This window comes from Tubulanus polymorphus, chromosome 1 (assembly GCF_964204645.1).
Source record: "Tubulanus polymorphus chromosome 1, tnTubPoly1.2, whole genome shotgun sequence".
NCBI classification, from domain to species: domain Eukaryota; kingdom Metazoa; phylum Nemertea; class Palaeonemertea; order Tubulaniformes; family Tubulanidae; genus Tubulanus; species Tubulanus polymorphus.
The window spans coordinates 4,580,108-4,592,972 of NC_134025.1; the positions used below are offsets into that span (position 1 = coordinate 4,580,108).

Sequence of the window (12,865 nt, forward strand, 5' to 3'; positions counted from 1 at the left end):
TGTGCCTCTACGTATAATGAGATCATCTCCGCAAGCTCTGTTTTATTTCATTTTATCATCAAAGTTCCTATGTCATAATTCCTTAATTTGAAATAAATTCTTAATGAAAAATTCTTTGAATTAATTTGTTAATTTTCTCTGTAGAAATGCGTATAATCTCGAGGTGTTCAGTCTTTTTTTACTTGATATCGTAATCGCTTAAGTATTTGCAATATTCCAAATATTTTCTTACCAGTTTCTCAATCTCAATTTAAAAAAGAATCATCAAGATCTCTTTTAATGAAGCCTCATATTTTGATGTGGAGTTGATATTTAGTTTTACTTGTTTGAAAGTTCTGGATTCCCAGTAAGTGTTAGGCACATTAAGGTCAACTTAGAGAATTTATATTGAAATCTTGATCTTCTGAAGAAGACTCATCATTCCATCTTAGTTAATGAAATCACTTTTTTGCAAAAGATTCACAATCAATCCAATATTTTTATACACCAATATTTCAATATTGATGATGATCAAATGCTTTTAGAAGTGAAGTTAAAAAGTTGAATTGAATCAATTGAAGTTTCTCATTTTGTTCGTGTAATTTCGAATCTAAATATAATCTTAGTCAGTGGTCTGAATCTTGTGAAAATTTATCGTAAAAGAATCGTCATTCCATCTTTGTTTCCGTGGTAGTTATATCTTAATTTTGAAAAGGAATCAATTGAATTTACTCCTCACTTTTTGATTATTTTTCTGATACAATACTATTGTTTCTCAGAAAATCAAGCGAATTTCTTACGTTCGAATTCACTGTTTTGAAATGAAATTCCATGAATGAATCAAATTAGATTACAGTTCGGAAAAATTTATTTCAATATTGAATATTGATATTTATGTTAATTGACATTAAGTAGAAATTTAAACTGGTTCTATCCATTTAATACAAAACTGCGCAACCTTGGAGCAGGATTCAGTCAAGATAAAAAATGTCTGATTATTTAGAATATTCTAATTGATTACATTTGCACCAAACAATCAGAAATAGAAATCACTGAAATAAAAGTTATTGAGAGTGAAAGGTTTTTACGTTTTGACACTTCACTTCAAATTTAACCTAATATATTTTTGCTGATAATAAATATCAGTGATACCAGTGTCAATATAAGAATGATTAGGAACTAGAAAAAAATTAAGTGCGTTTTTTGAAATAAATACAGGACTTGTCCGAGTACAATTCTAATGATTTATCAGTTTCAATCAGGTCTAATTCAAGGCCACTAGTGTGAACTAATTTATGTAGCAGTTATTTTATCTACTGCTCTGCATAAATGGTTCGATTTCATTCAATTTACCTTCATTCAAATTTTGCACATATTTTTACCGTTAATTTGTTTGTACTCGTATTGAAGTTCTGTTGAGTTCAATACTGACACCGGTTTAGAGATAAAATAATGAGTGGTGAGGTGCTGTTTTGGGACTTCTCCGAGTACAAATTTACAAGTCAATATTTCACCATTCTTTAGAAGTTAAAGTCAGTTTAATTGGTCGAAAAGGACCACCGCGAACTCATTCATGTCTTATACATAATGGTTTGCCTCATTCAATTTAACGCATGTTTCTGTTTTCAGCGTGCTCGTATTAGATGAATGTCCTGATTCATTTGTGGCACTCTCTCCACTCTCATTTGGATAATGATTATCATTGTTTTAATCACATGTATTCAATTTACATGTATTGTATTCTGAATGTCATCAGTTTAAATGTGAAAGTGTTTCTCGATATTATTTGATGATTTCTATATTTGTTTGGTGCTACTGCTACTGCTACTGCTGCAGCTTCAGCTGCTGCACCACTCCTTAAGTTTGAATTCAGAAAACCAGACTGATGATATTTGAGATGAAACCTGCATGAATAATGGTTGTCGCTATTTCATCTATAATTCGAGATACAAAATTACGGGATCACTTTACATTGGGTTTTTATTTTGATGGAAAAACTTCAATTATGTTTTTATATTTGATGGAAAAAAATCATTGCAAGTTTTGTGCTTTTCATATTGACTGAAAAACACTGTAGTATATCACTATGTTCAGAGCTAGTCCTCTGATAATATCATCCCCGAGAATGAAGTTTAAGAGAAACTTATGATGTGAAATTCTAAATGTTTGTTGCTAATTACTGTGTCACTTCTATCAGTATTTTGATATATCGTCAATTAGATGATATTGATATATCAAGGGTAGTCCGTGAATCTTTGTTACTAGAATCTCAATATCAAGAGTTTTGACAATATTTGAAGTGTTTTCTTACTGAAGGCTCAATCTTTGTGGAATATCAATTTAAAAAAGAGTCATTTCAAGATCTCTTTCAATCAAGCTTCACTTTTTGATGACAAGTTGATATTTTCTTACGATTTACTGATATTTAGTCCACATAGTTTAAAAGTTCTGGATTCCCAGTAAAAGTGTTCTGTCATATTTTGTGCCACTTGAAATGCATCAATAAGAAGTTGGTTTCATCCATGAGACTGTGTAATCAGTAATCACAATAGTTGTGCATGACTTAATAACTTGACATTTGGCCACTTGTGGTAGCCACGCATTCAGCCTTATCAGAGACAAAGAGGTGACCATTCCTGAGCAATAGGTGGTGCTTCCAGCCTCTCAAACTCTCCCAAAATCACTTAAACCATACAATCAGAGCTTTGGGTAAGTGGGCGGAGATGGTGTCCGAGCAATAGGTGGCGCTACCAGCCTTCCTATAGCTCTTAGATCTCAAAAACTCCCCTTAAACTAAAAAACATTAAACTTTGATCAGAGCATCGGGTAAGTGCACAGAGACGATGGTGCCTGAGCAATTATAGGTGGCGCTACCAGCCTCCTATAGCTCCCAACTCTAAATCTCCTCCAGTGCTAAAGGTAGGATTGTGAAGAGCAATAGGTGGGGTTACCAGTCGCCTTAAACTCGTAAATCACAATCCACCTTTCAGTACTGTCTATTCCTATCAGAGCGCAGAGACTATAGTGCCTGAGCAATAGGTGACGTTACTAGTCTCGCTATTAGCTCCCAACTTAACAAACTCAATAAGTACTTCTCCCGCCTAATCAAGGAAAATCGTCTAGAAATAGACAGCCCCGAAAAAAATCTGTATCTCCATATTGCACAAAAGAAAATCAAACTCCTCAGACAATGAGGTTCGGTAGGATCTCTATGTCTTTTTAAAGACACTGTGGACTTTGTGTCAAATCAACGTAACTGATCTTGTATCGGAGAAATCTACCTTAATGATCACTGTCTTAAATAGTAATTAACTAATGCTACTAATACTAATCATTCGGGGGTTTATTGACAATGACTGATCCAATAATACAATTATTGCAACTGTATACGACAGAGACAGAATTTTAACTTCTCCATGTAGAATTATAAGATGTTCGAACAGATTGTACGCCTCAAAAATATCATTTTTTTCCAGCTGAATATTTCAAAATGAAACCATTAGATGAAATGACCAAACAACCACTGATGACGAATTTCGCAACCGTTAAGACAACAGAACATCCCAAAATGTAACCAGCAGAGTTGCAGATAGTTAGCAGAGTTCCAGATGATAGGCAGAGTTCCAGATGATAGGCAGAGTTCCAGATGATAAGCAGAGTTCCAGATGATAAGCAGAGTTCCAGTGATGTTCAGTAATGCCAGAATTCAGTTTAGGAGCAGCAGAGACAACAGTGTAACCACAATAAGATAGAAGGAAGGTTATCAGTTTCTTGTTAATTTCATGGTAAGAAATTTTGATTTCATAGTTAGGTTAAATGTTTTATCCAAGCAGTAATATCTCATCAAATTATACGGTACTTTTACAAACAATTTTATTGATTCATTTTGCATTGTCATTTTTACAGTTGAGAGTTTACTACCAGCAGAGAGTCTACTACCAACCAAGAGTCTACCACCAGCCGAGAGTCTTCTACAACCGAGAGTCTACTACCAGCCGAGAGTCTACTACCAGCCGAGAGTCTACTACAACCGAGAGTCTACTACAACCGAGAGTCCTACTACCAACGGAGAGTCTACTACCAGCCGAGCGTCTACTACAACCGAGAGTCTTACTACCAACGGAGAGTCTACTACCAGCCGAGAGTCTTACTACCAGCCGAGAGTCTTACTACCAGCCGAGAGTCTTACTACCAGCCGAGAGTCTACTACCAGCCGAGAATCAACCCGCCGAGAGTCTACTACCAGCCGAGAATCTACTACCAGCCGAGAGTCTACTACCAGCCGAGAGTCTACTACCAGCCAAGAATCTACTACCAGCCGAGAGTCTACTACCAGCCGAGAGTCTACTACCAGCCGAGAGTCTACTACCAGCCGAGAGTCTACTACCAGCCGAGAATCTACTACCAGCCGAGAGTCTACTACCAGCCGAGAGTCTACTACCAGCAACAATCGCAGGAGCAGCAGAGTTTACGAACGATATCAGTGATCAGAGAACAATTGTTTAGTGTAGTGCGCATTTTTAAGAAGGGGCCCCGAAATTCACAATGAAAAAGATGCAGTATGATGCAAATGGAGTTGGTGTAAGGTAGGTGTGATTGTAATACGTGTATTTGTTGGGCATGTATGAATCTGTGTGTGAATCTGTGCGTAATGTATGAGTCCTATTTACATCATCTGGTATCTTTTTCTAGTGAAATCAAAATAAGTTTTCCTTTCATTCATAAAACATCTCCCCTTAAACTACTCAATTCACTTTCATCAATATTTTACTTGATCTTTAAGTGTTTTATTCGCATCCTAGGCACAAAGCGCAAAGCGTATTAACAAACCCTTTTATTTTTTTTAAACTAACATGCCCGGTGTTGGCAGCACAATAGGATGTGTATAATAAACGATTAAAGATCAAGTTTCCTCTAAACCCCCTCCCATTCACTTAATGTGAATATTCATTGTTTTGTGGATGATGGAAAATTAATGAAAAAAAATTTATAATCGTTTGGATTTGAAAAAAAAGATTGTAAAACTTAGTTTATAATGTACGTAGATAAAAATTAAGATAAAATTAAATGAAAACATAGAATATTAAACTTAGTCTTTCAAGTAGTAATAATAATGTAGAAAAAAATTAATGAAATTAGTTCTAGATTGTTTACCTTGCGCTTTCCAGAGTGAACTTAGCATTGAGGGTAGTCTCTGGTTTTAGTGCGGAGGATTTTAGTAGGATGGCACGCAGCATTCAGGAAACCGAGTGGTTTTAAGTCTCTTTGCGCGTGTCTCCATCTTAGTGTTATACCATACACTATTCGTTTTTGGAGTCAGTGCCTTTGACATGGACTTTAGTTTTCGCGCCCATGGTTTAATTAAACTACTTTCAATAGATAATTTAACATTTGACGATTCATAGAATACTGATTTGGTAAATACCCTGCTGGAAATAGAAAGGAGCAGTTTCTTATTGACTGAGGATGTGTCGTCTGCAGTGTGCGAGTCACCGGTCAGTCAGGGACCTTTACTGTGATGTTATTTCAGCATTCTATCAGCTCAACTACGCATAATCAATTAAACACTTAAAACTTAAATACACAATGAAATACAAACCACTGAAAACACAAATTCAAAATTACAAAAAAACAACTACTTAAGATATGATAGAATGCTGGATACTTCATGGAATGTAATCAAGTTTCATTAAGTTTTACTTGATAATGACTTCAATACAATCAAGTATCCTCTTATACTATTTCCAAAGTCAGGTATTTTGGTGTTTTTGGTATTCTATGAGTCGTGTTAATAAGAAATTAGTGTTTGTAGCTACAATACTTTTTAACTTGCCGATTAAGATTGTTGTTACCGGAAACATTATGCCGGAAAATAAATTCCACTTATATTGTTAGAGAATTATCATTTTGAAATTGATTGCATGTTAGAAATGTTTTTCCGATGTATGAAATACCGCTTTCTGTTGAAAATGGAAGAGCAGTTTCTGGCAACTGAGGAGGTATGGTTAGCAGTGACTTGGATCTCTTCTTGTCATCGCTTACAAGCATTCTATGGACTCAATTAATGATAAACAAACACAAAACCAAATAAAATCAAACACATAATTAAAAAAATCCCTTAACTTCAAAAATAAATGATTGATATCATAGAATGCTCGATTGATGATTTGATTAAGATAGTCTGCCATTGTTAATGGAGATCAAGAGGGTCATTTCTTGATCTTGAATTTCTCTGATCAGATTTGTGGTATTTCCTGGATCGAAGACATTGTTCGTATTGTATAGCTACACGATGTTCTAAGTAGTATTTGTGAATCATAGTATCAAATGATACAATTTGTATAATGAAATCGAATAATCATATAATCAATTAAAGTAATTAAAGTATGTTGAAAATATGTTTGTTTAATATAACGAGTTGTAAGTTGTAATTAGTTCTTATTAAGAGGGTCGGATGTTTGGGTGGAGTTCAGTATCAACACTTTTTTGTGTGGTGTAACAGTTAAGTTAAATTGAAAATAAATTAATAAGTTATTAAAGTTTAGTTGAAAATTCCATTTTGTGTTAGATGTTTTTGTAGTGTCGGATGTCTGGTGGATTTTATTATCAATACATTTATTTTAATGATGTTATACTTTGTTAGTTGAATATACCTTATCATTTGTTGTTGATTAATTTGATTAGTCTTGATTTTATTATAGTGATTTATCGAGTGTCCGGCTCTGTTTTTTTGTTTTATATCGGTTTAAACCTGATGTTTTTTTTCAATAAAATCTTATTCAAGTGCTTGTAGTTGTTTCATATCGACCAGTTAGCCAGTAATTTGAGCAAGAGTCCATTCCTCACTGACCACGGATTAGATAGAATGTTTTCCAATTGAATCTCCTCAAGTGATCTCCTCAAGAGATGAACACTGATGAGATTAATGCAAGATCAATCTGCAGCCTGGCGGCCCTCTAAGCCCGACTGACTGGAAGTGGATGTAGATCTGATCCGAAAATAATGTTTTCGTAAATTGGAGTCTGTTGAGCGGACAAAAGTAATTCTCAGTAACAATTGAAGATGCAGTGCTGGTAACGACAGTGTTTCCGTTTCCATTCATGTTCATGACTTTTCACAGTGATTTCAAAAGAGTGATGATGGATAAAATCACGTGTTCAAGTGTGTCATTTTAACAGTGCTCATATCATTCTGACGTTCTCTTATTTTATGTAGTTGAAGTTTTGCAGCTATATGCAAACCAAGTAGTCTCTCAATTCGAGAATCTCCGGATGAGCCCAAATCAATCGAAGAAGTAGGTATTCAATGACAAAAGTTAAAGCTCGTTAGAACGCCACACTCGTTATACCGCCAGAATTTTGGCGTTATAATGAGTTTGACTACTTACATCGTGGGCACAGGGCTTTAATTATATTCATAAACGTGCAGCCTTTAGGCTTGCACCGTGTCCCTATTCTTATACAACAAATTCCAATGAAAATACTATGTATTGATTAAAATCAATAATTTCGTTAGATTTATATCAATGAAAATAAGTATATTACATGTATTATCAGCATTATCATTATGCCTAAAAATTGAAAATATGTCTTCAATTATGATTTACAAGTAAATGTGAGACACGCGGGAAGTTTCGGACATGATTCATCTCAACGATCATCTCACACTTTTCCCTCAAATGTTTGATAAACCGTTGTTGTCTGATTTCGGAAATCTGTCTGTATTTGAAGTAACAGCCCAGGAGTGAACAATACATCCACTGCTGTCATAGCTAAAGATTTAGCGGTTTGTAGAGTTCGTTTCTGAGCTTCAGCCGATCCTGAAAAACAACGAAAATTTTCGATGTGCATCTTTGATCTTAATACATCCAGTATTAAGACTGACCTGGATTTGGTTGGGAGGCGACAAACCTCAATCAGAAATCTGACGCGGTACGTGATGAGAAAAGTAAGAATTTCGTTACCTGACGCTGTTGTGAATTCGTACGAATGATTTGGAGCGTCTGTACCAATACTAAAACAGGGATGTATAGACGGAACCAGCTGACTAATGTTACCCATGTCCGATGAACCCAGAGTAACATCTTTATCATAAAACTCTACACCGTTTTGACGGCCGTTTTCTTCGTACAGTTTACATAGCGTGTGGTTATGTATCATAGCATCGTAGGCACTATCGTGTTCAAAACTAATCTCAACCTGTTCAGTAGAAAATCGAATAAAATATCCAGAGGCACAGATAAGAAATAATCGAATGATACATGTTTTGATACAATAACCACCAGTCAACGTAAAATAATATCACTGTGTACATCGATTCATTCGATCATGTGTTAATAATAATGTAAACAAATTCAAGAAAAGATTTTTTTTCAATTTTCCCTATCGAAATTGAACTCTGTTATTGATCGTTACAAATTAGTTTCCATATTTTCAAATATTCGTGACAACTGTTATAACCATTATACCTGGCATTCTGTCGCCAAAGCAGCACCTGTCATTCGGAGTTTAGCTTTGTCGATTAACTCACGAAGGTAACTCGTATCGGTTGTTCGATAAGCAACTTCAAGTATCGCCTCATCAGGAATCACATTCACTCGACTTCCACCCTTCGATATTATTGCTAGAAGAAAGTAAAGTCTTGATTTATCTATAGTAACGATTGTCAATTAATCAAACGTGGCGATGTGTTTGAATTTTTACCATGTGCGAAACTGCCAGGTTTCATGTGTTGTCTCAAACACGCCAGACTCTGATAGGCAGTAACTGCAGCATCCAGGGCGTTCTGTCCATCCCATGGAGCTCCAGCTGCGTGGCTACTCTTACCCCTAAATATAGCTTTTCCTCTACAATGAAAACGACAAATTAGTCTGAAAAAAATAGTCTGAAAAAAATGATATAAGAATCCTAGCCAGGAGAATACCGATACGTCAAATTTACTTCTCATTTCGTCAACCAGTTTCAATCTAATTTATTTCAGTTTCAAATACCAAACAGATAAATAGAGAAATACGCACACAATTCTACTGATCACCCCCGGCGTAACTGTCTCATGAGCGAACGGATGAGCCATTATAGCTATATCTACACCATCCAGGGCACCACCGCGTATCATGTGAATTTTACCGCCATATGATTCCTCGGCTGGTGTACCCAGTACTATCACCTATACGATTAAACGTAATGAATATCAACATATTAACATATGAGAATATTCAAAATAATCATAATAATGATGATAACACATGTACGTATGTGTATTTATATTCATATAAGTATATGAATAAAGAATTTGATTTGAATATTTTCCATTCGTGTTTGTATCGTACATTTTTATATCAGCTTTGTATATTATTCCGTATGATCACCTTATCAACAGACTTATCTTTAGAAACTCCTTAACCTCAACTCTAGGCCAGCACTACAATTAATACATTTCTGTCCTCGAAATTAATACCACTATAGCCTCTAGCATATATTCCAATCATTCCAACCGTATTTTCAATTAAAACCTAATATATTCTCTTAATGGACCTACTTACTTTTCCTTTGAAATCAGGATCATTTTTTAGTTCTTTTTCAATACACGTTTTAACAGCTACGGCTGCACCAGCACCACATTCTGCGATCAAATTGTGGCCACAAGCGTGCCCTATCTCCGGTAATGCATCGTACTCGCAAATAAGACAAACCACCACTCCACCATCAACACCGTAACTACATCTGAACCCTGTTTCTAAGATGTAGTGCTGCTCAACTTCGAACCCGTGTCTTCTCAAAAACTCTGTTAATATTCGATGTGCTTCGAACTCATTGAATCCTAGTTCAGGATTTTTCCAAATCTTCTGACTTAATTCCCCCAATTCCTGTTCATTTTGTTGAATACTGTAAGAGACGACAGCTTTCAGTACGTTTATATCTGTACACGACATAATGGCTGTGTGTGCGTGAATGCCAACTGTACAGAGTACGTTTATCAGGGTACGGCAGTGTAGTCGACATTATTATGGAACTTGTCACTCGCCGGGACTTTTGAAATACCAATTATTCATTGACATTGTACATTGCTGAGTATTATCAAAGCTAAACCAGGGCCCAGTTTCACAAAAAAGTGAAACTCAAATTTTTGGTGTAATTGCCATTGGTTACTTCATTTCTTCAATGAGGACAACAATTCAAACTTAACCGTTTAAGCCTTAAACTTGTTCGTGAAACTGCACCCAGGACTCCATACGTACAACGAATTTTAAACAAGCCAAATAGAAAATTGAAGGTTATCAATTTTTGTGATTCAGTCATATCAGCTTAGAACTGACAGGTACATTTTTTTATGAATTGCGGGGTAAACTTATTTCAATTGATTGCCATCCGTTATTCTTTTATCGCTGACATTCATCTGACTAGAATAGATTAATTAATCAAACAAATTCATGCGATATCTAGTTGGGTGGATTTGTTTGTGCTTCCTAGGATTCTAGCACAATCGCCGATTCAATTTGTTGGCGACAGAGTATTAAGCATGAATTCGATTGAGTCTCCGCTCGTGTTCTTTTTCTGTATATGTTTTGTGAACGGGGTAAGGTCCAGATTCACCAATGATATGAGTTTCTTTAATATTTGAAATATCATAGCATAATGTTTTCTGATATTCGCATTTTTATCTGTAGAAACCTTTCGGTCTGCGGAACACAGGTGAGTCGAATTACAGCATTCTTTTCCGTAGATATATATATATATATATATATATATATATATATATATATATATATATATATATATATATATATATATATATATATATATATATATATATATATATATATATATATATATATATATATATATATATATATATATATATATATATATATATATATATATATATATATATATATATATATATATATATATATATATATATATATATATATATATATATATATATATATATATATATATATATATATATATATATATATATATATATATATATATATATATATATATATATATATATATATACATATATATATATATAAAGTATCAAGATTTTTTTTCAGCTGATGGAACAGGAAAATACATATATAACCCAGAAACACAAGAAGGTAAACGTAATTAAAACACAGTCCACATTCAAACAAAATAATTTTAAGAAAAACAATCCGCGTAATAATACCGTTTGATTAGAGTCAATACTCCAAAGATGGACAGCACCTTGTTAGCTGAGAGTGTAAAATAATCTTTGACAATTTTAGGTTATTTTGAAGGCGATATATCCCTTGACAGCGTGAGTTGACCTTTTAACTATTTGACAAATCTAAGCGACTGGGACTGAATGAATGGTCTGACGTAGTAGATATATACGTGTATTTTGTTATATTTCTATCTTCGCAGTTCAGAAGTATGAGAAAACATCAGTGGTACAGATGGCCAAAAAATACTTTAATCTATGAATTTGCCGAAACTGCCCCTTATGCTTTAGGTAAAAAATTTGAAAAATATTGATGTTTGATTTTTTCATTTTTGCCGAGAGCCGAATTAACTTTTTTATTTCTTTTCCATCACCTGTGGCTTGTATGTTTATAGATCAACATGAAAGAAACCAAGTTGAATCAGCGATGCAGCATTTAGTGAATGTAATAAATCAGAAAGGCAAATGTATCACTATCAGAAAAGCTATACCAGAAGACGGAAAGTTCTACTCGCGTGTTAGAATTATGAGGAGTGGCGGGTATGGTTTACTTTTTGTGAACTAGGCTCAAATTTTGAACGATGCTCTGATTAAAAAATCTAATCGACAATCATTTTCAACGATTTAGTGTGTCGGGAATGACGTCACAATTTTGAAATTAGTAACTTTACCCGAATGACGTGTTTGATAGCAAATATCTATTTACAAGACAATGCAAACTGTTCTGTAGATGCCACTCACAGGTAGGCCGGGTAAACGAAGGATGGCAGACTCTATCATTGGACCGGGGTTGCACTGGTCGTGGTACTGTCATGCATGAAACAATGCATTCATTGGGTTTATGGCATGAACAATCCCGACTTGATCGAGACGACTATGTTACTATTGTTTATGAGAATATAAATCCAGGTATTCATGAAACATTCTTTTCCTTTTACACGTCATCCTTTTCATTTATAAATATTGGGAATTTCTGCTTCGAGATTGAAAGCCTTTACTTTCCCCAATCGTACGTCCATTTCGGTACGAAATCTAAACCGAAAAGCTATTTCTTGTTTCGAATCTAAATTTATATCTTTTCTCTTGACGTATGTTTGAATTTGATCTTCCTTAAGAGCCCATTCTTTGATTACCCTACTAATCGAAGATATTCCTTAAATATCATTGCGTCACAGGTGTTTGGAGCCAATTCAACAAAGCCAGGGATATGGATATCGACAATTTGAATACTCCTTACGATTACAACTCATTAATGCATTACGGAAGAAAATGGTGGAGTAAAAACGGACGGGATACAATTGTTCCTAAAGATCCAACAGCTCAAATCGGCGTTAGAAGTGAACCGAGTGAATGGGATATCAGAAAAATCCGTATCTTGTACGGATGTGATCCTAAACCTACCGGTATTGATACAATTGCATAGATAGAACTGGTTACAATGCGTGTCATTAATCGTTTACTGCATGTTCGCTCCGTTCTGTTTCAGTTTAGTCAGATCACTGTCGTCGGATATTCACAGAAAATAAAAACCAATTCTTATCATATTAATTACGTTTTCGGTGTTTGGTTTTTAGTCAGTTCGCTTTCTTCTCTTGTGCAAAAAGGGTAGGCCTACGTTTAAACATCGGGTCTCATCTTTTTTATCCGGTCCTGGTTGCGCCAAATATTTTACGATTGCACTTTAAAGTGACTCAGA

At 34.7% G+C, this 12,865-nt stretch overlaps 2 protein-coding genes across 2 annotated transcripts; one reads left to right on the top strand and one right to left on the bottom strand.

Annotated features, from left to right (window-relative positions):
* Nucleotides 1-7,528: 7,528 nt before the first annotated feature.
* Nucleotides 7,529-9,910, bottom strand: LOC141909636 (xaa-Arg dipeptidase-like). The gene is made up of 6 exons (XM_074800168.1): nucleotides 9,521-9,910; nucleotides 8,996-9,144; nucleotides 8,682-8,824; nucleotides 8,447-8,601; nucleotides 7,943-8,177; nucleotides 7,529-7,798 (listed from the first exon to the last, which is right to left on the bottom strand). The coding sequence occupies exons 1-6, from the start codon at nucleotides 9,908-9,910 to the stop codon at nucleotides 7,641-7,643; spliced, it is 1,230 nt and encodes a 409-aa protein (XP_074656269.1). The 3' UTR covers nucleotides 7,529-7,640.
* A 537-nt stretch (nucleotides 9,911-10,447) lies between these two features.
* LOC141915026 (zinc metalloproteinase nas-15-like) lies at nucleotides 10,448-12,697 on the top strand. Its single transcript, XM_074806400.1, has 9 exons — nucleotides 10,448-10,554; nucleotides 10,646-10,670; nucleotides 11,039-11,083; nucleotides 11,234-11,265; nucleotides 11,373-11,460; nucleotides 11,565-11,709; nucleotides 11,900-12,078; nucleotides 12,345-12,572; nucleotides 12,656-12,697. The coding sequence occupies exons 1-9, from the start codon at nucleotides 10,498-10,500 to the stop codon at nucleotides 12,658-12,660; spliced, it is 804 nt and encodes a 267-aa protein (XP_074662501.1). The 5' UTR covers nucleotides 10,448-10,497; the 3' UTR covers nucleotides 12,661-12,697.
* Nucleotides 12,698-12,865: the final 168 nt, after the last annotated feature.